Here is a 27,656-nt window from a genome sequence, read left to right as displayed (position 1 = left end):
CTTTTATATAGTACTGTATATTACTTTTACTTTTATAACATAATAATCACACACTTTCCCTATCCAAATTAGGGTCCTGGTGGGTTAAAGATCCAGGTTGCATTCTTGTCCACGCCAATGGAGCCAAAACAGATTTGCCATTTTACCTAACATACATGTCTTTGGTGTGAGGTTATCAAGCATGTGCAAATTACAGATAGACAGCAACTAATTTAAACCCAGGTCACTGGATCTGTAAGGTACCAGCACTATCCTCTGTGCTGCTATTAATGCTCTACAGATTACCATACATAATAAAAATTACTGTATACAGTACATCATATATATGAGGACTGAAAATACACAAAAAAAATCCGCAAAATCCTGCAGTGGCCAATTTCTTTTTTTCAAATTTTGTGACTTTCCAGTAAATACCAAAAAAAACCCTGAAATGCCAGGAAATATCACAACTTTGCTGAAAGGTAAAATTATTATTATTAACAAAACACCAGAAAAGCTTTTCATAGAAGACCATAAGATTATACAAGTACAGTGGTACCTCTGGTCACGACCATAATTCATTCCAAAACTCTGGACGTGACCCGATTTGGTCGCGACCCGAACATAATTTCCCCATATGATTGTATGTAAATACAATTAATCCATTCCTGACCGTACAAACTGTATGTAAATATAGACACTATAGAATGCACAGTGTAATAGTAAACTAAATGTAAAAACATTGAATAACACTGAGAAAACCTTGAACAACAGAGAAAACTAACATTGTAAGAGTTTGCGTTAGACCCTTAAGAACCGCTCGCTGTAAACACTTTTTTTATGAGTTTTAAGCACAGGGAAAAAATTAAATGCCACTTCTCTTGCAAAACTTTTCAAACCATCCTCTACTGGCTTTAAATTCCTCTCCTTCACCACTCGAAGAAGGATTTTTTTTCAGCAAATCGGCGTGAATCTTCCTGGCTTTCGAGCATATGATCGGCTCACTTACGCTATCCCCTGCAAGTTGCTTCTCGTTCAACCACACTAGCAACAGTTTTTCCACCTCTTCCAGCACTTGAGGCCTCTGCTTGGTTAACATTATAACTCCTTTTGCAACATCAGCTGCTTTGTTAGGCCCTGTATATGCAAACAAAAGAAAATGGGAAACCGAGAATGGCAAATCATTGGCGCGTACGAACGCATGTAGGGAAGCTGGCCGCCAGTGTTTTTGTTCACCACCAGAGCGTGTGGTCATGAACAGATGCAAAGTTTTGGCAAACTTTTTGATCGTAACCCGATTTGTACGTGTTTGGAAACGTTCGTGACCAGAGGTTCTACTGTATCAGTATTTACATGATTGTCGAGTTGTTATACTTCCTCTAAGAAACAGTAGGGGTGACCAGCTTCCATAAGCAAAATAACATTGTCTGTCGTGGCAGCGGGCAGTTCAAGAATGCTGGTCTCAGGCCAGTCCATTGTATTCAAGATTACTGAAAGCGATCCTAGGCCCAGACCTGTTGAAAATGGTAAGCAGTTAAAAGGAGCAGCCATTGTGAAAGACAGTGAACAGAGTCACACCTGGACTAAGGTGTTATACGTCTCTGCAGAAGTTGGAAAATAAAGCCAGAAGAGCTAGAACAGTGTTATGCTGCAGACAGAGTTTATATTTTATTTTTATGTTGCCTTATTATATTATTTTGTAAATTTTGTTATTATGCCTTATTTTAATATTTCTTTACATTGTTTTGTTTACTAATTATATATTTTTTCTATATATATTTATAATCTGTATTATCCTCTTTATGTTGAGCTTGTGGGGACAGGGCCTCCTAATGCTGCATCTGTTGAATCCACAAACTGCCCCCCAAAGCTTTATATATGCAAAAATCACTATGTGTAATGCAGTGACAGGATATTCTGGAACTGGAAGAGAATAGAATAGAGCTAAACATAAAGACAGAATATATGGTATGCAGCCCACAGAAGGAGGGCACAATAGACATTGACATACAAGAAAAGAACAAAGTCACAGATTTCAAGCACTTCAGCACATATGTCTGCTCTGATGGTAACAATAATCCTGATGCCAGAGCACGATTCAACATGGTCTGGCTGAAGTGGCACCAGGTCACTTGATTCCTTTGCAAATGCAGAAGGTCAAATTATAAGTCTGTTGCCCACTCAATCAACAAGTACAATACCAGGTGCAGGCCCATACCCATGAAACACAGAATAGATGTATATCATGGAAATGTGAATGCTATGCTGGACCCTCAGCTTACCTCAAATCAGCCATATAATGAAAGAAGACATAAAGAAGATCATAAGAATGGCACTGATTGCGGAGAAGAAGTGGAAAATGTGCTTTTGATGGTATGGCCATGTGATCTGCAGTGACAACTAGTTAGTGGCAAAGACAGCCCTGTGCCTCAGCACACAGAGAAAGAGGCCTTGTAGTTATATGCACAAAGTCAATGCCATCCCTGAAGATGTTCTGGATCAGAACAAGTGGAAAGTATAGTAATGAAGAGAGGGCCATGCATCAAGGCTGGGGAAAAGAAGAAGAGATTTATGTTTTTTTTGTAGAAACAGAGTTTTTTCATGTTTTGTTTCTTTCCTTTTAAGATTATTGAATGTAAACCTTACTTTCTTATCTTACAGCTAAAATGTTCGATAATATGTTGTGTTGACTACAAAGCCCTGTGAAATACAATGGTCTGGCCATAATCATAATCATTAATATGTTTGTGTGACTGAAGATCTAACTTCTAGGTCTTTATACATTAGCAGCAATGGCAGTACAAATTTCTTGAAGTTACCCTGGTAGAAACCTATCTGACATTTTATTGTGAGCCTAATCTCTGGGCCTCTAGTGGTTATGATGACCATAACAAATATGCAAAACTAATCATTTTAATGTCTGATAATAATAATCTTCCATGCTGGTTTTCTTGCAGTTTCCCCAGGATCAGTAACACAACTGCAGATACTATAGATCAGCAGTGGGAAACATTTACTCCTAGAATTATTCAGTTGCTGTCCGTCTTCATTGCAACCAGTCTTTTATATAGCAACTAATTTACACATGTTGATGACCTTCTGGAATAACTGGACTAAAAGGCTCTTGGTAATGTTGTGAGATGGGCTATTCTACACAGTGTGGTGGACGGCCGGGTAAGGGCCCCAGCTGGGACCCCTTTCTAATGGAAGGACCAGGTGCAACATAAAAGAAGCCTGCTGCCTTCATTCAGGGAGTCGGAAAGAAGGAAGACAAAGCTTGCCAGAAGGAGCAGAGGAGGAGGCACTGACTGAAACAGAAAGAGAAAGAAGAAAGCAAAGAGTTGCTGTGTGCTTACTATACTGTGTATTTGCAACTGTGGTGGGAAACACTTACAAAGGAAGTGCTTCTCATGAATAAAAACTCCTTTGCGCTTTTAGCCTTGTGTGAGAACAGAGAGACAGACAGACAGACAGACAGACAGACAGACAGACAGACAGATAGATAGATAGATAGATAGAACTTTGTTTCTCATTTCTGCACAGGAAGAAATTTGACTTTTTACAAAATTCCTCTAAAGAAATAAATACAATAAATACTGTATATATAGACTTTGGTCTGAAAAAAGAAGAAAATCAAAAAGAAAGAAAACTTCTAACTTGGCTGTCACAGTCCCAGTGAGGCAATGGCAGGTGTATTGCCACTGGTATAAAGGCTTTTCTTACGCACTTAGTCTGTCAGAGAGAGGATGTGCAGCATTGTGCATAATGACACTCAGTTTTGTTTTAACTCTCTCCTTTGCTATTACCTCCAAAGGTATTATTATTATTATTATTAGAAAACAGATTGGGAAAATGAAAGAATGAATCATATTATATGAACAGCAGTGAGCAATGCTTATTGAAAGCAAATTGATGTATTCTGGCTTTAGGACGAACTTCATACTTTTAATAAATTAACAATTAATACTCGCATGTAAAAGTTTAAAATCAATTATATGTTGTAATATTCTTGTCTGATTTTTGAATTGTTAAATATGTAGGGTGCTATACAAAATAATTGGAAGTTTTCTGTAGGTCTCTTAGACTAAGATTATTATATTTTTCTCTCTCTCCTGAATATATTTTTTTCTCTTTACAGTAAAAGCAAATGACATCTAAAGTCCACTGAGCAGAAAGCAGACCAGCTTTGCCCTGACAGTGCTATTACTATTAGATTAAATTAATGTAGGTGTGAATGCTTCCCAAATATCCAACAAACAAGAAAGAAAAAAGACCTGTCACAATTCCATCTATCCAGAGTGTCAAGGACACTTCTGTGAAGGCAGAGCCTTCAGTGAAGGTCCCTGAGAGAAAATGTGCAAATCATAGTTTGGGTAATGAGCTACACGTCACTGTAAAGTTCCAGGCCCGACCATCACCTCAATCAGTACTGCCATCACAAGAATGGCCTAAAACTTCCTAATAAGAGAAAATTGCAAATATTTATTCCCAGCCACTCTTTAAACCTTGGTGTCTTTTCATTGGTTGAGATTACAACTGAGTAAAATAAATGAACAGGGTAGGCTACATGAAATGAGAATCAGTTCTACCACTTGTCTTTGTCACCTTAAGCACTCAGCTCACTGTTGCTTACAGTAGCAGATAAAGCAGCATATGCTAAAGGATTGGTGTCTAGTTCAAGTCAGACAAATTTCTGAACCCTTCCTCTGTCCCTTTTCAGACATCTCCCATGCATACTACCAGGAGCATTGGGTAGCTTATCTAAGACACATTATATTAATTAAACACTCCAGGCCACCAGCCTCGATATTCTTGACCAATTTAATCTAAAGTAGAAGTGTGGGTATTTTCAATAAAAATAAATTATAGAAATACAAAAAAGCTTATCTTTGTCATCACTTAAAAATAATTTTATACTAGATAGGGAAATGGAGGATTCCTGACTCTCAAATACATGTAAGAATGACATAAACAACCTAGCATAATAAATGAATGGATGTGAGGCATCATCGATACAACACGTTTAATGTTGAGGTGACACTCAGCTTGTTATCCGTTTTTGGATAAACAAAACAAACATCTGCCGTTACTACGTATCACACTTCTTTAGTCTAATTCTCTGGTTTTGATTTTTCTGTACAGTATGTCCGTTTTGATTACAATTTTTTAAAACATTTTTGGCTTTGTCTTCTGATCTCTCTGCCCTACTAGCTTTAACCCTTGTTTTGTTTTGTGACCACCTTTCATTTCCTGGCCCTGAATACTCTCCTCTTTTTGCAAGTTTGACTCAGTCATAACAGAACTCATTTGGACCACCCATTACTTCTGCCTGGCCGCACTGTAATGTCATCTTGATGCGAGGAAAAGGCATTTCAAATTAAATAAATCAGTATATGCCATTGTCAGCCTTCAGGTCACGGAGTTTAGTAAATCGATTGATACAATCATAGTAAGTCATTTACTTCAATTAGCAAGTAGGACTACTGCATAAAAACTTTTACTATACAGTGATCCCTCCTCGATCACGGGGGTTGTGTTCCAGACCCCCCTGCGAAAGGTGAAAATCTGCGGAGTAAAAATCATACAGTATGTTTATATGGTTATTTTTATATATTTTAAGCCCTTATAAACTCTCCCACAATCTTATAAACATTTCCCGCACAGTTAAATAGCATAAACCCTTTGTATTCCCTTAGATATTAGGTAAGATTCGTTGAAATTATGTATGTAAACACACTGTTTATATACAGTAAAACCTAACTATTATAGATAAGATATTGAGCGTCTCCGATATCACATGTGTTACATGTTATGTTACAGCCATTACGATAGACAGGCCACCAGCAATAAATACGTAGAATGCAAGAAAAATTGTATACAGTAAAATGTGTGTACAGTGACACTAAACGTACGTACATGTACTAAGTACTGTACGTAGAAAATTAATTATGGTTACTCACCAACAATGACACGACAACTTGTCCGATAACGATGACTTTAATTTTACTGCACAACAAAGGAGAGCGTTACAGCTCTTCTAAAGGAGCCTCTTCAGGCGACTGTGTAGCACCGCTGTTGTTCTCCTTCTGGCAGTCTTCAATCCAAATCCCTAAAGCAGATTCCATCCAGACTACCGCCTTATTACGTCCACTTACAACTCGTTTTGTGCCCTGGTTAAAGGACACTGCGGCCGTAGATCTTATATTCTTTTCCTCCTTTTTAAATAAAAAGAATCATGGACTCATTGATGCCGTAATGATGTCCTACAGCAGCGTAGCTGTTCCCTTCCTTCAACATATCCAAAACTTTTACCTTTTTGGCAATCGTTAGCATCTTCCGTTGGCACTTGGGCATGGCCACTGAAGCAGTAGCAGGAGCAGATCACTTTGGAGCCATAATGAAGGGCTTGACTATGCACAAAGATAAACACAAAAGAGCACAAAAGTTAACTCTTTACACAGCGAAACACGCTGATGCTGAATGAGCGAGACGAGACTTCCTGGTTAACGTAGCGGAAACAAATTCGGCGCTCCGTCGTTGAGCCAATCAGCACACAGGAACTTAACTGCGTGCTCTGATTGGGTAGCTTCTCAGCCATCCGCCAATAGTGTCCCTTGTATGAAATCAACTGGGCAAACCAACTGAGGAAGCATGTACCAGAAGTAAAAAGACCCATTGTCCACAGAAACCCGTGAAGCAACGAAAAATTTGCATTATATATTTAGATATGCTTACATATAAAATCCGCGATAGAGTGAAGCCGTGAAAGTTGAAGCGCGATATAGCAAGGGATTACTGTATATGATGCCCTATATCTGAGTTTAGAGCTTTCCTCTTAGACAATTCGTATCTCAACCAGGTTTTTGTTTAGGAAGCTTTAAGCTTTATAGATATTTCCTGATTTTCCAACTTGGACCCTTACATAAGTGTTTTTTGCTGCACATATTTGTTTCAACCTGACATGAATACAACTTTAAGTCCTCCAAACCTGCCATTTTTCTAAGTTCGACAAAACTCAGAGGACATAAGAGTGAAGTTATTATACTGTATGACAAAGTTATACTGAGAGTTTGAGAGGAGGCATGTTTAAAGTACTTATTATGCTCGGATGACATAAAGTTACTCGTTTTTAAGGACCAATACAATGATGAACACAAAATTAAACAAGGTAAAACCAAGCAACTTTAAGTTTTTTAAGTGTCAAAGTTCTCAAACAAAAACAAAGTTTGCCAAAAAACAAAGTTAAAAGGTCCTAACAATAAATTGTAGTCCTTTTACTTTATACACTCTTAAATTCATTGTTTTCTTTAGCAGATTTAGAGGCTTGGAGGCCAGACTGTGGCAGTGTCTGCCTTTTACAGTCCCTGCAACGTACTGTCAAACATCATGCTCATCGGATACTGTAACCAATAACAATAATTGGAACATCTTACTGAACAATGGTGCCCCCTTTGAAGGAAATCATAACCAAAATGGCAATTAGGCAACTAAGTAAATCTCAAAATAACAAAATCCAAACAGCAAAAATTGATTAATAATAACTCAAGATGCCCTCACATGCACTTGTTACATTCTCATAAAAACAAAACGTTGTTGATAAATTACATGGCAAAGCAAAATTAAACCGACTCTGGGAATAGCGGTAGTTCATCTGGTAGGGAGAGTTTTCTCTTTTTAACTTCCAGAGATTCAAGAATATACTGTAGTTGGTGTTTAATGTGTTAAGCGGAGGTGTGCAAAGTGTGGGGGTGAACATGAAGATGCAAGTGTTCAAAAATAGCAATTTCTGAAATGCAGGAATTGTGAGGGGGAACACAATGCTGCCTACTGGGATGGGGCATCTTAAATAACACAAACGGTCTGTTTAGATTCTCTAAAATTATCATATGAAGAAAAGAGTCTGATGGTTTATTTTAGGAAAAAGTGATTTCAAATAAGTCTCAATTGAACTTATTTAATGGACTGAATGTTAAAATATGGTCAGTAACAAAAATGATGAAGTGATAAAAATGTTCTACAATATCTTGATATTAAAATATAGTTTGTTGGACAAGTTGCAGCTCTTGGCATTTGTGTATGACACAAAAAGAAATGCAACCTGAAAAGCTTACAATTAGCGTATAATGATGGCAATGGAAGACTGTTTTGAGGAAGCTGTGGGGAGAATTATAAGTAAAGTTTTTATTGACATAAGAGCTTACATAGCAATTAATGGAAAATGTTTAGGAAATTCATCAATTTGAAATGGCATGCTTGAATAATTCAATGTAACGGATATCATGTGATAAGATGACTAGGTGGCAAGGGGTTACCAGGGTCATAATTGGCAATAATGAGGCACAAAATAGGGAATGGGCTCAAAGTGAACTGCATTGGATTGCACTAGAGCTTCTCTGAGTGCCAGCATAGCCAAACCAAAAATAAATAGGCCAAGGGGACAAGCGTGCATTTTCCTAGCAGACAAATCCCACTTAAAACCGAGTACTGTACATCCTCTTTGATCCATTATAAAAAAGACAGATAACCCAAAACTCTTGTCCTTTAAACAGGAAGACTGGACACAGAGGTGCTTTGATCTAAAGGATGTTAGAAAAGTGCTGTGACTTTGTGGTATTTTATTTTCCCACAAATTAAGTTCAGAGATAGCTTCCAAGTTAACTCCAGCGCAAGTTTAGTGGTCATTCCCTTGTAAGCGTTGAGTCTGGAAAGAACATTCAGCACAAGACAGTAATCAGCACTGGATGGGGAGCAAATTCATTGAATGACATGCTCACTCATTAACCCACACTCAATTACACCAAAGTAAACCTCTCAGTTAATCTATCACAGATGTCTTTGAGATGTGGTTAGAGAACTGGGGTACCTGAAGGAATGCCTAAGCATAAATGGGAAGAATCTGCAAACTCTACCCAGGCAGTGCTCAAATGTGGTATTGTTGAGCTGTCAGAACTGAGAGCTAAGCACTATGACCACTTAATTTAACATTAAAAATCTCAAATATATACTTCTACAAGGACATTTGAAAGAATTTTTTTGATACAACGCAACTGGCATTTGGATATCTGGGGTCCATTAATTATATACAGTAAAATTTAAGAATAGAGTGATGGGAATGGAAGTACAGGGGAAGAGAAAGCAAAGGAGGCCAAAGTGAAAGTGGATGGGTAAAGTAAAAGAAGATCTGAAGGAAGGGCTTGACTGGTGAAATGCCAGACTGAGCTGTACGGAGACGGTTGATTAAGCACATTGATCCCACATGGAAGTGGGATAAGATGAAGAGGAAGAAGAAGAAGAAGAAGAAGAAGAAGAAATGGTAAGAATGCTAAAAAATATTAAAATGGTCAAATTTATATGTGGAAAATAGGTTAAGAGACGCAATGTTTCAGCTGTGTAGTCTTCATCAGGTGTCTCTTATCTTTCTTTTCATCCATCCATCCATCCATTTTCCAACCCGCTGAATCCTAACTACAGGGTCATGGGGGTCTGCTGGAGCCAATCCCAGCCAACACAGGGCACAAGGCAAGAACCAATCCCGGGCAGGGTGCCAACCCACCGCAGTCTTTCTTTTCAGTATTTGAATAATATTTTATCTATTTTTATTTAAAAGTAAATGGAAATTTGGTGATGGATTAAAAATCTGCTATTAAGTTAAGTTCCGATTCGGATTCTATGATGTTCAAAATGTTGAGAAAAGTTGATTTTAGCATGGTGTCTGTGGAAAATCGAAACTGATTTCACATTTTAAAATTTCACCAGAACACTACACATTTTTTGCATTTTGTAGAGATTCTGGATGACTAAATCTAAGCAAAAAAACACAAATTTAGAATGAATGATTTCTGAAATATCCACCCTAAATGCTCAGACCTTTGTACAATGATAGCTTCTAAAAAAATTGTCCTATCTTCTTCAGACGTGTTGCATTGTGTTTGTCTTGTGTTTGTTTGTGGTCAGGACAGTTTTAGGTCTCCGACAGATCCAAACACTTTAGACTCGTATAACTGTACAATTAAATAATTTACTAATTGGATTTAGTAGACTTAACTAAAAAACTGATTTGTTTGATTTTTTCACACAAGAAAAGTTACATTGACTTTTGAAAACATACAGTTAGGTCCATAAATATTTGGACAGAGACAACATTTTTCTAATTTTGGTTCTGTACATTACCACAATGAATTTTAAATGAAACAACTCAGATGCAGTTGAAGTGCAAACTTTCAGCTTTAATTCAGTGGGGTGAACAAAACGATTGCATAAAAATGTGAGGCAACTAAAGCATTTTTTTTAACACAATCCCTTCATTTTAGGGGCTCAAAAGTAATTGGACAAATGAAATAACTGGAAATAAAATGTTCATTTCTAATACTTGGTTGAAAACCCTTTGCTGGCAATGACAGCCTGAAGTCTTGAACTCATGGACATCACCAGATGCTGGGTTTCCTCCTTTTTAATGCTCTGCCAGGCCTTTACTGCAGCGGCTTTCAGTTGCTGTTTGTTTGTGGGCCTTTCTGTCTGAAGTTTAGTCTTCAACAAGTGAAATGCATGCTCAATTGGGTTAAGATCAGGTGACTGACTTGGCCATTCAAGAATTTTCCACTTCTTTGCTTTAAAACACTCCTGGATTGCTTTGGCTGTATGTTTTGGGTCATTGTCCATCTGTATCATGAAACGGCGCCCAATCAATTTGACTGCATTTAGCTGGATTTGAGCAGACAGCATGTCTCTGAACACCTCAGAATTCATTCGGCTGCTTCTGTCCTGTGTCACATCATCAATAAACACTAGTGTCCCAGTGCCACTGGCAGCCATGCACGCCCAAGCCATCACACTGCCTCCAACGTGTTTTACAGATGATGTGGTATGCTTTGGATAATGAGCTGTTCCACGCCTTCTCCATACTTTTTTTTTGCCATCATTCTGGTAGAGGTTGATCTTGGTTTCATCTGTCCAAAGAATGTTTTTCCAGAACTGTGCTGGCTTTTTTAGATGTTCTTTAGCAAAGTCCAATCTAGCCTTTCTATTCTTGAGCCTTATGAGTGGCTTGCACCTTGCAGTGCACCCTCTGTATTTACTTTCATGCAGTCTTCTCTTTATGGTAGACTTGGATATCGATATGCCTACCCCCTGGAGAGTGTTGTTCACTTGGTTGGCTGTTGTGAAGGGGTTTCTCTTCACCATGGAAACGATTCTGCGATCATCCACCACTGTTGTCTTCTGTGGATGTCCAGGTCTTTTTGCGACCAATGCTTGCTTTCTTTCTCAGGATGTACCAAACTGTAGATTTTGCCACTCATAATATTGTAGCAATTTCTCGGATGGGTTTTTTCTGTTTTCGCAGCTTAAGGATGGCTTCTTTCACCTGCATGGAGAGCTCCTTCGACTGCATGTTGTCTGTTCACAGCAAAATCTTCCACATGTAAGCACCGCACCTTAAATCAACTCCAGGCCTTTTATCTGCTTAATTGATAATGACATAACAACGGACTTGCCCACACCTGCCCATGAAATAGCCTTTGAGTCAATTGTCCAATTACTTTTGAGCCCCTGAAATGAAGGGATTGTGTTAAAAAATGCTTTAGTTGCCTCACATTTTTATGCAATCGTTTTGTTCACCCCACTGAATTAAAGCTGAAAGTCTGCACTTCAACCGCATCTGAGTTGTTTCATTTAAAATTCATTGTGGTAATGTACAGAACCAAAATTAGAAAAAAGTTGTCTCTGTCCAAATATTTATGGACCTAACTGTATATATTATTTTGACATGTACTATTTGTATAATTTCACAGCTACTCCATAACATGCTTATGAGCTGCTTCTCGCAACTGAAAGGGTGTGGTGGATGTTTGCTGACTGGCTGTCCAACCAGGAGCATTACCTGGTAGTTGACCACCCAAATAATCAGATTGAAATTATATTAATATAATATTGATATAGTATTGACATAATACTCCGACCTACACCCTGCCAAGTAAGTGAAGCTGCTGTGATCATGTAATGTTGCATAGTTTACTGTCAAATAATGCAAAGAGTACGCGACACATATTTCGCCCTCATTTGGGCTCATTCATTGCATTCGTAGTCTGATTCCCGATGTGATTGTATGGGTGGTTACCTATGACAGTAAACTACGCAACATTCGATGATCTGCTTTTCGCAACTGAAGAGGGCACCGTGGCGGATGTTTGCCGAGGGCAGACCAACCACATGCGTTACCTGGTAGGTAACCACCCATACAATCAAGTCAGGAATCAGACTACGAGTGCAATGAATGTAATTACTCCAGACCTACAGGCTGTCAAATAAACAAACCACATGCCATGGTGCAGCATAAAGGGGCTTCGTCTCCGACGCTGACGTCCGAGGTTCGATCCCCGCAAGGGGAGCAGTAGAGTGTGTATGCCTGATGAGCCCAAATGAGGGCGAAACATGTGTCGCGTACTCTTTGCATTATTTGACAGTAAACTATGCAATATATATATAAATAAAACAATAACAAACAACATATCCATTTTGTGGTTTTACTTCAGATGCAGAACTGAGAGACCTCAATAGTTTAGAAGTTTAATAAATGCTGAATACAAGGCCTCAAAACTACAAAGTCAACTGTTTTGAGAGCAGGAACTAAAAGGAATTGAAATCGGCATGAGGGGTGTGTAATATAGGCGTCAGGGTAGTGGCTCGTGGAAAGTGAGAGGAGTCAAAAGTGATGCCACTAACAGGAGCATCATCTTATGGGCCTCAGAATGTATCAGATTGCTGAATCTGCCTGAGTCTTCAGACTGTCTCGCGCACAGCTGGACTGTATTGATTGTTTTTTGATGATAACTGACGTAGGAATTGTTTATTTTAGCCAAACTTTTTGCAGGGATGGTAGTAGGATAACTGATTTGCAAAAATTTTGCACAATAGTTTTTGAGATGCATCACTTATTTAAATTTTCATGTGTGTACATATGGAGGCAATTGCACATACACACACACAACTCAAAAGAAATTTACAAGGGTTAGGACACCATATTCTTACTGGAGTTAAAAGTCATCATCTTTGTATCCAGAAGGAACCAGTTTAATTAAGAAAACAGCTTTCAAAGTAAAATGTAGTTTTGGCTTAAAAAAAGAAATTTGCAAGTGAAAATAGCTAACAGTTTGTTTGCCCTGCTAAAACACATGCTGGATGATGAAAAGAAAGAAATGAACATACACAAACACACACACCTATATCTGTAACGGTCGACGTGCACAGAGGCATTAAGCCACCCCTGTACCAATCTGTCAATTGAACTTGTTTATTTCATTTGATCCAATGTGTTTGTTTAATTCCAGTAAGTTGTCATTCAATCTCCTGTTTCTTTTACTCCATATTCATTTGTGTGTACACATAATAAATGTTATACAAGTTATTATAACAGTACAATTGGTTATATTGTATTGTAAAATCTTTTAGTAGGTAAATTGCTTTGAACTAATGTACTCATAGTACCATGTTGCATTGATTTTTAATCACTCATTTTCTGATTCTGCTTATTCTAACACTGGATAGTCAAAGCATCAGGTGCATGCAGGATCCACTTGCACACTAGGTTAATTACAGTAACCAATTCACATAACATTCCAAACTTATGGACATGTGTTGAAACCACAGAAAATCTTGCGATCACGAGACAAACAAGTACATTTCACAAAGATAGTTACTGAATTGGAATTTGCAGAATTGTAAGGATATGAGGCAGCAGCTCTAACTACTATATCACTCAATACTGATATCGTATTTTTTATTTTGGATTTCATTTTTTTTTTCGGACCTGCTGAAGGGACAATAAGTTAATAATAATAAGCACCAACATGTTCTGTCTTATTTTCTTTAATGACAATAATAATGAGCTTAAGAACTCCCTTTAGCCTTCAGGCATTTAGGAGACAGGTGATGTACTACTTGCCATGTGACTGCATTCTTTTCACTTGGACAGCTTTTAATTAAAATGCAGATGCCACCCCAGATTGTAATCCTTTACCTTTAGCCCGTGGCTCCGTTCTGAAGTATAAGCTGCATGCCAAAAAAATTATCAATCCAGGCTTATGTATGTGTGACTTTTTTTCTCTTCTCGGCACATAAATCTGCTAACAGATTTAGTTACCTTTAAGCTAGTCTTAAATGACTGCTGTCTAAATAGTAAAGGAGCACTATGTTTTTGAAAATTACCTGTTATTAATGTTTTGAAGTTGGAGACTACAACTAATAACAAGCATTGCTATCTAGTATTTGTAAATTTGTTTTGCAAGTCATTTTTTCTAAATAACAGCAAGAATCTTGTTCCACCCCAATAAAAGACATTCTATTAGTCTGCTGAATAAATTAATGCAGGTTATAAAAAGCTTAGACATGTTTAATCCATATCCTTGAAACTGCATTTGTTTCATAATTAAATGTCTGTCCCAGACAACTTTAAAGAAGAGCTTAATTCAACTATAAAGACCAGTAAGGATTACACCGTTCAGAAAGTGAATAAGAGAATTAGTACTCCTAAAATCCCTTCATTCTGATCCCCAAAGTCTATCTAGATAACAACAGAGGCAAAGATGGAACACTGCAGTCATACGCCCTTAAATGCATCTGTACAAATTGACAGCACTTATGAAGTCTTCTAGTTAAATTCTTACTTTACTGTTATCTAATATTCCCTCAAAGAAATATCACTCAAAGAAAATGCCTTAACAGATTAAAGTAGAGAAAATGTTACTTTCATTTTTATTCCAAAAAATGGAATATGGATATGCCAAAATGATCATTTTCATGTGAAGATATCTCCATAAGACCAATTTCCCGAAGTTCACAGCATTACTACATTTTCTCCCCTATCAGAGGCCTGAAGAAATAAAGCTGCCATTTTAGTGAAAAAAGGGTGTCACCCTAGTCATGATCCAGACATTGACATTGTCAGAATTGGCTATAAATCTGTAAAAAGCAGGATAATTAGACATAACTTAGGCCTCCATAGTAAAGATGATGAACAATGGGCCTAAGCCTTTTAGTTGACTTTAATCAGATTAGATGACATATGGCTGTTCAGAAAAGCAGTGCTTCTAGAGTTCACCAGGAGGATGGAGGCCTGGATAGCCAATGAAACCTTAAAGAACAACACTGGAGGTCCAAGAGTTCCCTACACAGTATGTGAAGCAAAATGATGCAGATAATACTGATTGAACATGAGGGGGAGAAACACTAGGTGAGGGTGAGTAAGTCAATGTTTAATATTATTTGTCAGATAACCCTGTTCAGTAATCTTCAAGTATAATGTGAAACACTGGTATTTGATGTTCATCTTAGGTTGTAACCAAAGACCTTATTTCTGCATATTGTGCAGACTGGTAGCATACAATGAGGACCAGGATGGCAACCGGTATGTGACACCATGACAGGATACAGTAAATGTGAACTGTTATTTACAGCAAAAGATCCTTTCTCCACCCAGGATTATATGAGTATTCACACCGGAAACAATGCTACCTAATTAAACACAATGACACACAACAGGTTAATTGGCTGATTAGGAGAGTGTATCCTTCTGGCTGAAGTGCTGGGCATAAGACTATGGATTAACTTCACATCTCTCACTTACTGTGTAATCTCAAATGAGTCACCTAAAATGAACATATATTTCTATCTATCTATAGGATGCATTGTCTCTAATGTAGCTTCTGCTTCCATTCCCAGGCTCATGGAGGCTCCTCCTGCCAAACAGTGATGCCACTTCCAGGAAATTGTCATTTTTTGACCAGTGTTACTCTCCAGTATTGTGATTACTGAAGGGAACATTCCTCCTTTATAAACTAAAAGCTCACTCTGTCTTAAACAAAGATGCTGGTTGGGTCCCCATTTCTTTTAACATCTCTATCATTTATCTGTCTACAATATAAATACATATATACAACACTTATGTGTGTATAATAAATGCAGTCTTTTTGGCCACTATATTGGATAAAACCACACCTGCTTCTTAGTTAAAACAGACAAGATGGGCAATTGCGGCACTTCTTGTGTGATTTTGGGCAATATAAAAATAAATTGTATTGTATTGTAAGATGCATGATCTAAGTAACTCTGATCAAGTTATGATTGTTTGGACTTCAGCATTTGTATAAAGTTGCAGAAAGGATGAAGGTGGTGGAGGGATAAGATATATTAAATACCTTTCTTTTTGGATCAGTTGCACTAAATTTTGTACACTCACAGCCACAGTCACTGCTTGTCAAACACATCTTCTAAGAGCTTCACTGAAATTTGCTCCTTTTACTTAGTTTCTATAGATGGTCTACACCTGCCAGCTACAGCACGCCCCATTTCTCTATGAAATTACTGTTAGTGCTGTGTTGAAATGGGGAACGTGGTGCACTATATTACACGACATGCAACAACAATATTAATGAGAAATACCAACAAATAAAAAAATCCTGTGTTGGCTAAGTTTGTTTTTTCTACAATGTCACCAAATTTCAATCAAATCAAATTTGTGAGATTTTCAGGTATTTGTTTTCCTATTGTGATTTATTTACCCAGAAATACTGATATAACAAAATGTCCTTTGATAGTGGATACCTACTACCCTAGCTGTACCATCCTGCTAAACTTCAGCTTTCTAGCTAAACGAGAAATAAAGTTTTTGTTGATGAGTGAGTAAATATGTGAATCAGTCAATTAGTCAACTTTAGATTATATACATGTATACAATAAACATAGATGCAATACATATATTACAGTATCTTGAAAAATTATTCAGGCACTTAACAATCTCTAGTTTTAGTGAATAAAAAATAACTGAAATTTATTTACTGTGAAAATACTCAAAATTTGTTTTTAATATGGCATTGCTTTTAGAAACAAAGAAAGAATATACTACAAGGAAATGGCAGTTCAAATGTAAAAAATGGATAATAAATTGTTGACTTTTGGATGGGCATATATCTAGTGCATATTGTTTATATACAGTAGGTAGTCATACAGGGAAACATGACGCCAGGAAGGTTGTACATTGTCAATAGTGTATCTTATTCAGAAGTGATAAAGGGTGAATACTGGCATTGGCCTATACAAAGTGTGTGTGTGTGGGGGGGTTATGGGCAAGACTGATGTTCACATAGGAATAGCGTATTATGGACACCAAGAAAATTCTAGATTTGTTTGTGATGGCATATTAAAATTGACATGAGCCAGATTGGGATTATTTTGTATTTAGAACAATATCTGAAGGCCTGTTTATTGGAATTTATGGAGATATATCCAATCCCAAAGCATATGGTAGCCAATTGGTGAACTGTAAGATTTCTTTGACTTGGGAATCCTGCAGAGTGCCTGTTCATCAATCATCCTATTCCACTACATATTAATACCTGCACAAACAATATGACAGTAAAGATCCTTTTAATTTTGTGTTTAATTTATTTGGTTTATTATGGAATATCTCATATGCTTTATGTGTTTTTCTTCTTTGCTATGTCTAAGTTTCACATTATTTTTTATAAAGGCTGCACTAGACCAATTGAGAATTGCTTTAATTTACAAAAGTTGAATGGTTTGTAAGACCTACCTGAAATCTTAGATCACCTCTAAAGGCTACTGAGATATAAGTGTATACAGTAGCGTATTTTATCGGAAGATTAAAAGCCGCCTGTTAAAAGACATAAATGTATTCTAAACATATTGTGTCAGTTTGTTTGTTTTCCATAGTGTCTATTTGTTGTTTTGTCAAAGCACCAGCAATCATCCTTAATAGACTGACTGAGTCAAGTGTTTTACTGTCATACACATATCTTAGTTAAAGTGCAAGCAAAATACTTATTCAAAAACTATGAAGAGGGTTTTGACCAGATTCTTCATTGAAATTAATACAGTTGAGGTTCACAGCAAGCCTAGCTTATACAAATTTAATTTTATGCTCTTTTGTATTGAACTACAAATGTAATATGCAATAAAGCAAATGCATTTGGCTTTTTGAATCTAACCAAAGGGTATCTTTTTTCTTATTTTTGTTTTAAAGCAGTGAAATGTGATTGCACTACAGGTATTACACAAGAATTTGTGGTACTGCACTTACACTTTAGTTTTGTCAAAGAATGACTAAACCTAACAATTTGTCAACAACTGTACCTGCACAACAGCAATCAGCTTTTTGGAAATTAATCCAGCGAAATATTTAGTAGTAGCAGTGAGTTCCCTTTACACCTTACCATCACTAATTTTTATCCAAGTCTCTTCCTCCATGGGCAAAGACTGAATTGTCACAACTCTTGCCTTTCCCAAATAAAAGACTGCTAAAATGGTATCACCGTTACAATATATGGGCTGACAGTTTCTTTTAAAGTGGCTAGACAGGTTCCAACATGTCATGTCTGAATGTGGCAGTTTAGAAGGAGAATGAGCAAGAATAAAGACACAAATGACTTTGAATAGGAGTATCAGATGCATTGGCACAGACACATCCCCAGCAGCAGCCCATTCCATTGGTTTTCACAAGCAATATTGTCAGTTTTGTACTAAAAATGGGCTGGCACTCATGAACCACAGTCCTGTAGTCAAAAATTTGCTGTTGATAAAAGGAATTACCAAAGGCTGGCATAACTTGTTCAGGAGAAAAAAAAAAATAGGTTGAAGTCAGTCAGTCATCAGCAGAGTACAAAATTAATGCTCAAAGAGTTGTATCAGAATGCAAAACACATCATAACTTATCACTGGTGGGGTATGGTAAATGTCAGTATAAAACAGTCACTAGACACTAGAGGACTGTAGGAAAAAGCATTTCCTGATCTGACGAATCTAGGTTTCTGCTGACTAAAGGGGTGGAGACAAAAACTCCATGAGTCCATCTAGTTGTCCATAATGCAAGCTGAAGGTTACTGTGTAACAGTGTTGGATTTTTGCAGAACACAATGGCCTCTTGTTATAATTTGAGCATTGTTTGAATTCCACAAGATATATGAACATTGGTGTTGATCAGCTAATGCACAGTGTACAGTTGTACTATGAATGGATTTTTGCAACAGGCTAATACTCCATTCCAAAAGGTTACCAAAGTTCTACAACTTAACCAGGAGCGGTACAATGAATTCATCTTAAAGCAGTTGCCTCTTAAGCCACAAATCTCAGATCAATTGAGCATCTGTGGGATGAGATGTGGCTAACTATTCGAAACTGAGATCCAGAACCAGCTAATCAGTACCACCTAATGGACACATCTGAGTGGAGATGGGCCAGGAGCATCAAGCTGTTGTGGAATTTTATAAAGCAGTGATTTCACTGTTGTACTGAAAAAGGACCTGCACACAGTCCAGTGGTCCTCAATAAACCTTTGATGAAAACAGTCAGCAGACAGGCTAACTTAACCTTTTCAGAATGAAAATGAGCTTTAGTTAGTTAATATTTACATTTGACTCAGTCCGAAGACACTTTTATCCAAAAGAGCTCAACATAATCGAGTGGGGACTGTTACAGAACAAGGTTACAAAATTGACCATCACAAGTGAAGAGCTCTAAATCAAACAGAATATAAGACTAGTTGCTCTTTTCTAAGCTACTAAGAACCTGGCATCAAACGTATTACCACTTAGAAAAATATTCACAGAACAGGAGTAACTTCAAACACTTCTTAAACAGAGTGAGGGAGTCATCGGTTCAGATGCAGATGGGCAGATTTCAAAAATGGTGCTGAGTTAGATTAGAGTTCAAAACCTCCCATACCTCGTCATGGGTGGGGTAGGAAGCCAAGAGCCCTCTCTGTCTCACACTTTACATGCCTTATTCAATGAATGCTTTTAAGATCTTGAACTCTTCTGAGGGACGGACTGACCTACTGTTAGGTTGATGCTTCTTTTTATCATCAAACATTTTCATAATAAAAATTATGAGTGGAACTGACCAAAATAAACTAAGTTAATTAATCCAAATATCAGGTTCACTTCCCAGGTCCTCCCTGAGTGGAGTTTGCATGTTCTCCCCGTGTCTGCGTGGGTTTCCTCCGGGTGCTCCGGTTTCCTCCCACAGTCCAAAGACATGCAGGTTATGTGCATCGGCAATCCTAAATTGTCCCTAGTGTGTGCTTGGTGTGTGTGTGTGCCCTGTGGTGGGCTGGCGTCCTGCCCGGGGTTTGTTTCCTGCCTTGCGCCCTGTGTTGGATGGAATTGGCTCCAGCAGACCCCCCGTGACCCTGTAGTTAGAATATAGTGGGTTGGATAATGGATGGATGGATGGAATCATAAAAGTGATTAAAATGGTAACGGACTGGCGTCTTGTCAATAGCTGATTCCTGCATTTATGTTTAAATATGCTTTGATTCCCAAAAGAAATTACCATAAGATAACTTTCTGAAAATGGCTTAACCCAACTCAGGGTTGCTGAGCCTTTCTTAACAGTACTGGGTGCAAGTATGAAGCAAACCCTGAATGAAGCTGCAATATATCATGGGGCCCACCCATCTACACAACCCACACCCATGCTCTCACGAGTACACAGGATGGGCCCAGTTAGAATTCACAGTTAACATGCATAAATTTGGGGTGTAGGTGGAAATTAACTGACAGACACGAGAAGAATATGCAAATTAAACACACACACACATGGGATTTAAACCCAAGACACTGAAACCCCACAGTGCCACCCCAATCATGGCAAAGAAAAATATAATTTAGAAAACAAACAGATCAACCCATGTGTACCACCATTTACCTGTAGAACATGACATATAAGATTTAATCATTCTGCCACAAAAACGGTGCTGACGAGGATGCTGCACTGGGAGTGGGATTCACCTGCACATCTTTAACGGATAGGCCACACAATCTTGAGTTTGAAAAGCTGTAATATTCATGCCCGCTATAATCTTTCAGATAAAAAACGAGTTATCTACAGGTGTGTGTACACATCACAGCAAGCCAACTGAAACTGTAGATTTCAACACCGTTCTGCATACTCCTACAATGGCAAAAGAAATTCCCCAAGTGGAAGTACGAGCCGTTACCTGACACGATGCGGCCGGAGGCCCCTCGCCAGTCCAGTCGCCGAACTGCGTCGTGACCGCCGGATTGCTGGAGCTAATCAGCACCGGAGAGCTGATGTCCACGGCTTGGCGTTCATTCCCAGGAGGCTGAGCAAGTCGGTTGAGCCGGTTCAGAGTGCTGGTCATGGAGGGCTGCCTTGAGCTCTTCTTGCCGCCGTTAAAAAGCCCGCTGCGGGAGGATTTCCTCAATGCGCTCCGAGACTCTGGCAGACTGCGCGCTTTTCCCTTTCCCAGAAGCTTTGCCGCAGTGGAATTTGGCTAAAGACAAAAAAGCATGACACTGAGCGTTTGACACGGAACCCTTGAAGACATCAGAGATGAGCACCTCATTGTGAAACGTGATTACTGTTTTTTTTTAATACGAGATGAGCTGACGTTTCCTCCCCGTGTTCTCCGGCCCTCACACCACTTTTCAGTTGTGCCCCGAAAGTGATGGCCTGCCACCACGAATAAGAAGCATCACTAATTTTAACGTGCCTCCGCTCAGAAGCAGCAAGCCTGAAAAGATGAAAAAAAAGAGACAGAGGCACGGATATTTAGAAAAAGGGCAGCGGCATGCAAGCGAAGACAGCCTGGCATGGAGAGACGTAACCCACGAGTGGAAGTGCCAACGGCCAAACGCTGGCTCTGATTAGAAATCTAATTTATCTGAAAGCTGACTTCGGGAACCTAAAATGACGTCAGCAAAATGTAAAACGCTGCAGTACTGATAAACGATGAGCAATAGTCTTTTTTTCTTTTTGCAGCGTGGGACTGATAGAAAAGCTGTTTATGAAATACAAAGAGAGAGAGAGAGAGAGACGGTGAAAGCAACAGAGTACGAGCGGAGCTCTCTAATCGCCCACAACAAACATCAATAATACATAACAAGTGGTAGAAGCAAGAAAAGCAGGTCAGCGCGACACCCACGGTACGTAGAACAGCAACTCCTGACAAATGCCCAGGTTTAGTGCGATCCAAAACCCCCAGCCAGTGGCTCTCGCACACGTCCTTCAAAAGCTTATGCAACCAAGCCGGGCCTGGAAAGCAGCCGCTCACTATTAGTCAGTCATTAGCTGATGCCCACACATAAAATCACAAGAGGGATTCTGCAGAACCATCCTCCATGACTTCATCTAGCCTGATTAAAGTAGGGCACTGGTGCCCTCTCCCCTGCCTGGGCCACCCACTCTACTTAAAAGGAAAAAAAATCTATCACTGCAGTGTTGTGATTTTTAAAATTAATGTGAGTACTTTCATAGTGAGCAGGTTACTTTTGAAAGCCTGCAGTTTGTATTGCCAGCTTAAACCTAAAAGCTCCTCTGGCACTCCTGAACCCAACATCTATTTACTTGTAGTGAGCCATCACGGGCTGTTGCTCTTATTATTAAATATTCATTACGTCTTTGGCAGCCTTTCATAGTAAAGATGCTTGTTAGTGCTGACAGTGGTACATTGTGACCTCATGGGGACAGCTCAACCAACTCCAGAGTTCTAGGCACAATTTCAAGCCAGGTCATTGACTGTGTTGAGTTTGTGTGCTCCTTGTGTCTGTTTAAACATTTCTTGGGTACCCCCTAGTTGCCTCTCAAATCTCAAAGATGTCAGTGTTAGATCAATTGGTGACAGAATTGTGAATGTGGGTGTATGTATGTGTGTGTCGTGTAGGCTTCTGTTTGCCCAAATGAGTTGGCATAGCACCCTGATTCCTGTGATCCTCCAGTGTAAAAAGTAGAGTCAGAAATTACACAATTATGCTGATTGCTAATTAATATTTTAATTAATAATAATTGCATTATTAATGGAGACAAATCAGAGTACAGGAAGGTTGTGGAGGACTTTGTCCTGTGGTGCAGGGACAACAACTTGCACCTTAACATCAGCTAGACAAAAGAGCTGGTGGTGGACTTTCGGCATGCCAAGAAGCTTCTGAGATGGGGGGAGGTCATGGAAGTGGTGCAGAACTGGGGGTTCACATGAACAACAACCTGAACTGGTCTGACAACACAGTGGTGCTGTACAAGAATGGCCAGAGCAGACTGTATTTCTTAAGGAGACTCAGGTCTTTTGATGTGTGCAGCAAGCTGCTGGAAATGTTCTACCAGTCCATAGTAGCCAGTGTGTTGTTCTATGCTGCAGTCTCCTGAAGAAGTAACCTGAGCTCAAAAGAAGCACAATGCCTGAACAAACTTGTCAGGAAAGCCTGCTCCATTACAGGGTGACCCCTGGACACACTGGAAACTGTTGTGGAAAAGAGGATAGTGGCAAAAGTGGATGCCATCATCAAAAATCCTCTCCATCCCCTCCAGGAGTCACACTCTTAGAGCACTTTTAGCCACAGGCTCATTCTATCAAGGTGTACTAAGAAGCACCTATGGGGGTCTTTTCTGCCCACTGCTCTCTGGCAATTCAATGCCACCTGATGTACTTGTTAAGTTTATTTTATTTATTTATTTATCACTGGATTGATTGATTGGTTCGTTGATTCATTGATTGGCTGTATTATCTGTCCTGTGAGTCTGTATTCTTGTTTTTTATGTTTCTGCTGCCGTATGTATCTGAATTTCCCCATGGGATTAATAAAGTTTATCTAATCTAATCTACAGCCTAGTGCAGGGGTGTCCAGCTCTGATCCTGGAGGGCTGCAGTGGCTTCAGGTTTTCATTCTAACCATATTCTTAATTAGTGATCATGTTTTTGCTGCTAATTAACTTCTTTGTGCATTAATTGACTCGTTTCTGAAGACTTAGACCCCTGACACAATGTCTCACTTGTGTTTCCGAATGCATGAGTAGTAATTTTCTCAAACTAAATAAAGAGAAAACAGAAATTTTAGTGATTGGCAATAATGGATATAATGAGGTTATTAGAAATAAACTTGATGCATTAGGATTAAAAGTCAAGATGGAGGTAAAGAATTTAGGGGTAACTATTAACTCTGACCTGAATTTTAAATCACATATTAATCAGATTACTAGGACAGCACTTTTTCACTTAAGAAATATAGCAAAAGTTAGACCTCTTATAACATTGCAAGATGCTGAAAAATTAGTTCACGCTTTTGTTTTCAGTCGGCTAGATTACTGTACCGCACTCCTCTCAGGACTACCCAAAAAAGACATCAATCGATTGCATCTAGTGCAGAATACAGCTGCTAGAATCTTAACTTGGAAACAAAATTCCGAGCACATCACCCCAGTTTTGATGTCACTACACTGGTTACCTGTGTCATTTACAATTGACTTTAAAATACTGCTTATGGTTTACAAAGCCTTAAATAATCTCGCTCCATCTTATATTTCAGAATGTCTTACACCTTACACTCCAAATCTTAACCTCAGATCTTCAAATGAGTGTCTACTTAGAATTCCAAGAGCTAAACTTAAAAGAAGTGGTGAGGCGGCCTTCTGCTGTTATGCACCTAAAATCTGGAATAGATTGCCAATAGGAATTCGCCAGGCTAATACAGTAGAGCACTTTAAAACACTGCTGAAAACACATTACTTTAACATGGCTTTCTCATAGCGTCATCTTAGTTAAATCCTGAAGCTATGTATATTCAATAAATTATTTTTATTCATGGTGGCTCCAAAATCCATACTAACCCCTATTTTCTCTTCTGTTCTTTTTCCGGTTTTCTGTGGTGGAGATCTGCACTCCCACCACCTAATCAAAGCACAATGATGTCCTTACATTGATGGATTAAAGGCCAGAAGTCCACATGACCATCATCATCAAGTTCTTCCATGAGAACCCTGAATACAATGAGGACTGATTGAGGTCATTTATGTTAGGTAGAATGTCTAGAGGGGGCTGGGTGGTCTCGTGGCCTGGAACCCCTGCAGGTTTTATTTTTTTCTCCAGCCATCTGGAGTTTTTTTTTTTTTCTGTCTTCCCTGGCCTTTGGACTTTACTTTTATTCTATATTAATTAGTGTTCCCTAATTTTAATTATTTACAGTTATATGAAAAAGTTTGGAAACCCCTCTCAGCCTGCATAATAATTTACTCTACTTTCAACAAAAAAGATAACAGTGTTTTCCGAACAAGTATTTTTAGTGAAGCAGTATGTAGTTGTATGAAATTAAATCAAATGTGAAAAACTAGCTATGCAAAAATTTGTGTACCCTTGTAATTTTGCTGATTTGAATGCATGTAACTGCTCAGTGCTGATTACTGGCAACACCAAATTGGTTGGATTAGCTCGTTAAGCCTTGAACTTCATAGACAGGTGTGTCCAATCAGGAGAAAAGGTATTTAAGGTGGTCAATTGCAAGTTGTGCTTCCCTTTGACTCTCCTCTGAAGAGTGACAACATAGGATCCTCAAAGCAACTCTCAAAAGATCTGAAAACAAAGATTGTTCAGTATCATGGTTTAGGGGAAGGCTACAAAAAGCTATCTCAGAGGTTTAAACAGTTTCAACTGTAAGGAATGTACAGTGGTACCTCGGTATACGTCCGCTTTGGAATAAGTCCAACTTGGTATACGTCTTGTTTGGACGCGAAAAATTTTGCTTGGTGTACGACTCGCGTGCTAGAACACCGCCCACTCTCGAGACAAAGCCACAACTGCCCATGAGCATCAGTACACCAGTTGCTAGCATTCAGTGAACAACCCGTGCTATAACTCTCTGTGAATTTTCACATGATTTTGTGTTTTTTCATGTAAATTTGAATTGATTGTTGAAAAGTATGAAGGTGGCATGCGCAACCGGGACTTGGCTGCTGCATACCGTATGCCAAGAACGACGGTATCTACAATTGTGAAAAACAAAGACGTTATTAAAAAGTAAAGTGAGGTTAAATTTTCATTTATTTCATCTAATTGCTTTTGTATTTATGTATTTTAGTATTAAGCAGTGTTTAAATTATTTTATACAACCCTATCAATGTATAATATGCCAATAACAATAGGATTTTTTTTCAGGGGAACGAATTAATCATTTTCCCTTTATTTCTTATGGGAAAAATTTGTTTGGTATACGTCCTGTTTGGTATAAGTCCAAGGATCTGGAATGGATTAAGGACGTATACTGAGGTACCACTGTAATCAGGAAATGGAAGGCCACAGACACAGTTGCTGTTAAACCCAGGTGTGGCAGGCCAAGAAAAATACAGGAGAGGCATATGTGCAGGATTGTGAGAATGGTTACAGACAACCCACAGATCACCTCCCAAGACCTGCAAGAACATCTTGCTGCAGATGGTGTATCTGTACATCGTTCTACAATTCTGCACCGTTTGCACAAAGAACATCTGTATGGCAGGGTGATGAGAAAGAAGCCCTTTCTGCACTCATGCCACAAACAGAGTCGCTTGTTGTATGCAAATGTTTTTGGTCATAACAAAAAGTGCTTTGCATGGTGGAAGAAGAACACCGCATTCCAAGAAAAACACCTGCTACCTACTGTCAAATTTGGTGGAGGTTCCATCATGCTGTGGGGCTGTCTGGCTAGGGACTGGGGCCCTTGTAAAAGTCGAGAGTCAGATGAATTCAACCCAGTATCAACAAATTCTTCAGGATAATGTTCAAGCATCAGTCACAAAGTTGAAGTTACGCAGGGGTTGGATATTCCAACAAGACAATGACCCAAAACACAGTTCGACATCTTCAAAGGCATTCATGCAGAGGGAGAAGTACAATGTTCTGGAATGGCCGTCACAGTCCCCTGACTTGAATATCATTGAAAATATATGGGATGATTTGAAGTAGGCTGTCCATGCTCAGCAGCCATCAAATGTAACTGAACTGGAGAGATTTTGAATAGAAGAATAGTCAAAAATACCTCCATCCAGAATCCAGACACTTATCAAAGGCTATAGGAGGCGTCTAGAGGCTGTTATATTTGCAAAAGGAGGCTCAACTAAGTATTGATGTAATATCTCTGTTGGGGTGCCCAAATTTATGCACCTGTCTAATTTTGTTATGATGCATATTGCATATTTTCTGTTAATCCAATAAACTTAATGTCACTGCTGAAATACTACTGTTTCCATAAGGCATGTCATATATTAAAAGGAAGTTACTACTTTGAAAGCTCAGCCAATGATAAACAAAAATCCAAAGAATTAACTTTTTGTCTTTCTTCATCATGTAAAGCACTTTGAGGTACATTGTTTGTATGAAAATGTGCTATATAAATAAATGTTGTTGTTGTTAATTGATTCTTTTTTCTTTAAATAACAGCCAAACAATAATGAGGTAGAAAACAACCCAACATATGACCACCAGGGCCTCAAAACATTTTAAGAAGGAAAAATTAAAAATGAAGAGTTTTGGAAATGTGGCAGAATGAGGGCACCAAGAAGAGGTTGGGAACATGCACCGATACAGTGTGTTGCTGCACCCAACATGAGATGAACCACCTTAGGATCCTGAATTAGGACCCGAGTACAACCATGCAATGGGTGACACCAAAGCAGCACACACATTTGGATAGAATGGAAAAAAGTGTGAGTTTTTTTTACAGTGGCTGGAGTGCCAATCATGCCACCAGCCCCCAAGTTCTCCCTGGTAGCTGGTTAACATTATACCCAGGACAGAGCAGGTTAAGCACTTTGCTCAGGGGTGCAAAAGAGTGGAATCACTTCTGTCATTTATAAGATTCTAAACTGGCAACCTTTGGATTGCTGGCATAGATCCCTAGCGTCAG

The 27,656-nt window shown here is 38.6% G+C and overlaps 1 protein-coding gene across 1 annotated transcript in view; it reads right to left on the bottom strand.

Annotated features, from left to right (window-relative positions):
* The window catches only part of sh3rf2 (SH3 domain containing ring finger 2), a 145,554-nt gene that overhangs the window by 37,013 nt on the left and 80,885 nt on the right, over positions 1–27,656 (bottom strand). The window contains exon 4 of the mRNA XM_028812783.2: positions 20,987–21,283. Within this exon, the coding sequence (XP_028668616.2) occupies positions 20,987–21,283 (297 nt within the window). The remainder of the gene's footprint in view (positions 1–20,986; positions 21,284–27,656) is intronic.

This window comes from Erpetoichthys calabaricus, chromosome 11, assembly GCF_900747795.2.
Source record: "Erpetoichthys calabaricus chromosome 11, fErpCal1.3, whole genome shotgun sequence".
Taxonomy (NCBI): domain Eukaryota; kingdom Metazoa; phylum Chordata; class Cladistia; order Polypteriformes; family Polypteridae; genus Erpetoichthys; species Erpetoichthys calabaricus.
The sequence above is the reverse complement of the archived record's forward strand: the minus strand, read 5'-3'. Positions and strand labels throughout refer to the sequence as shown.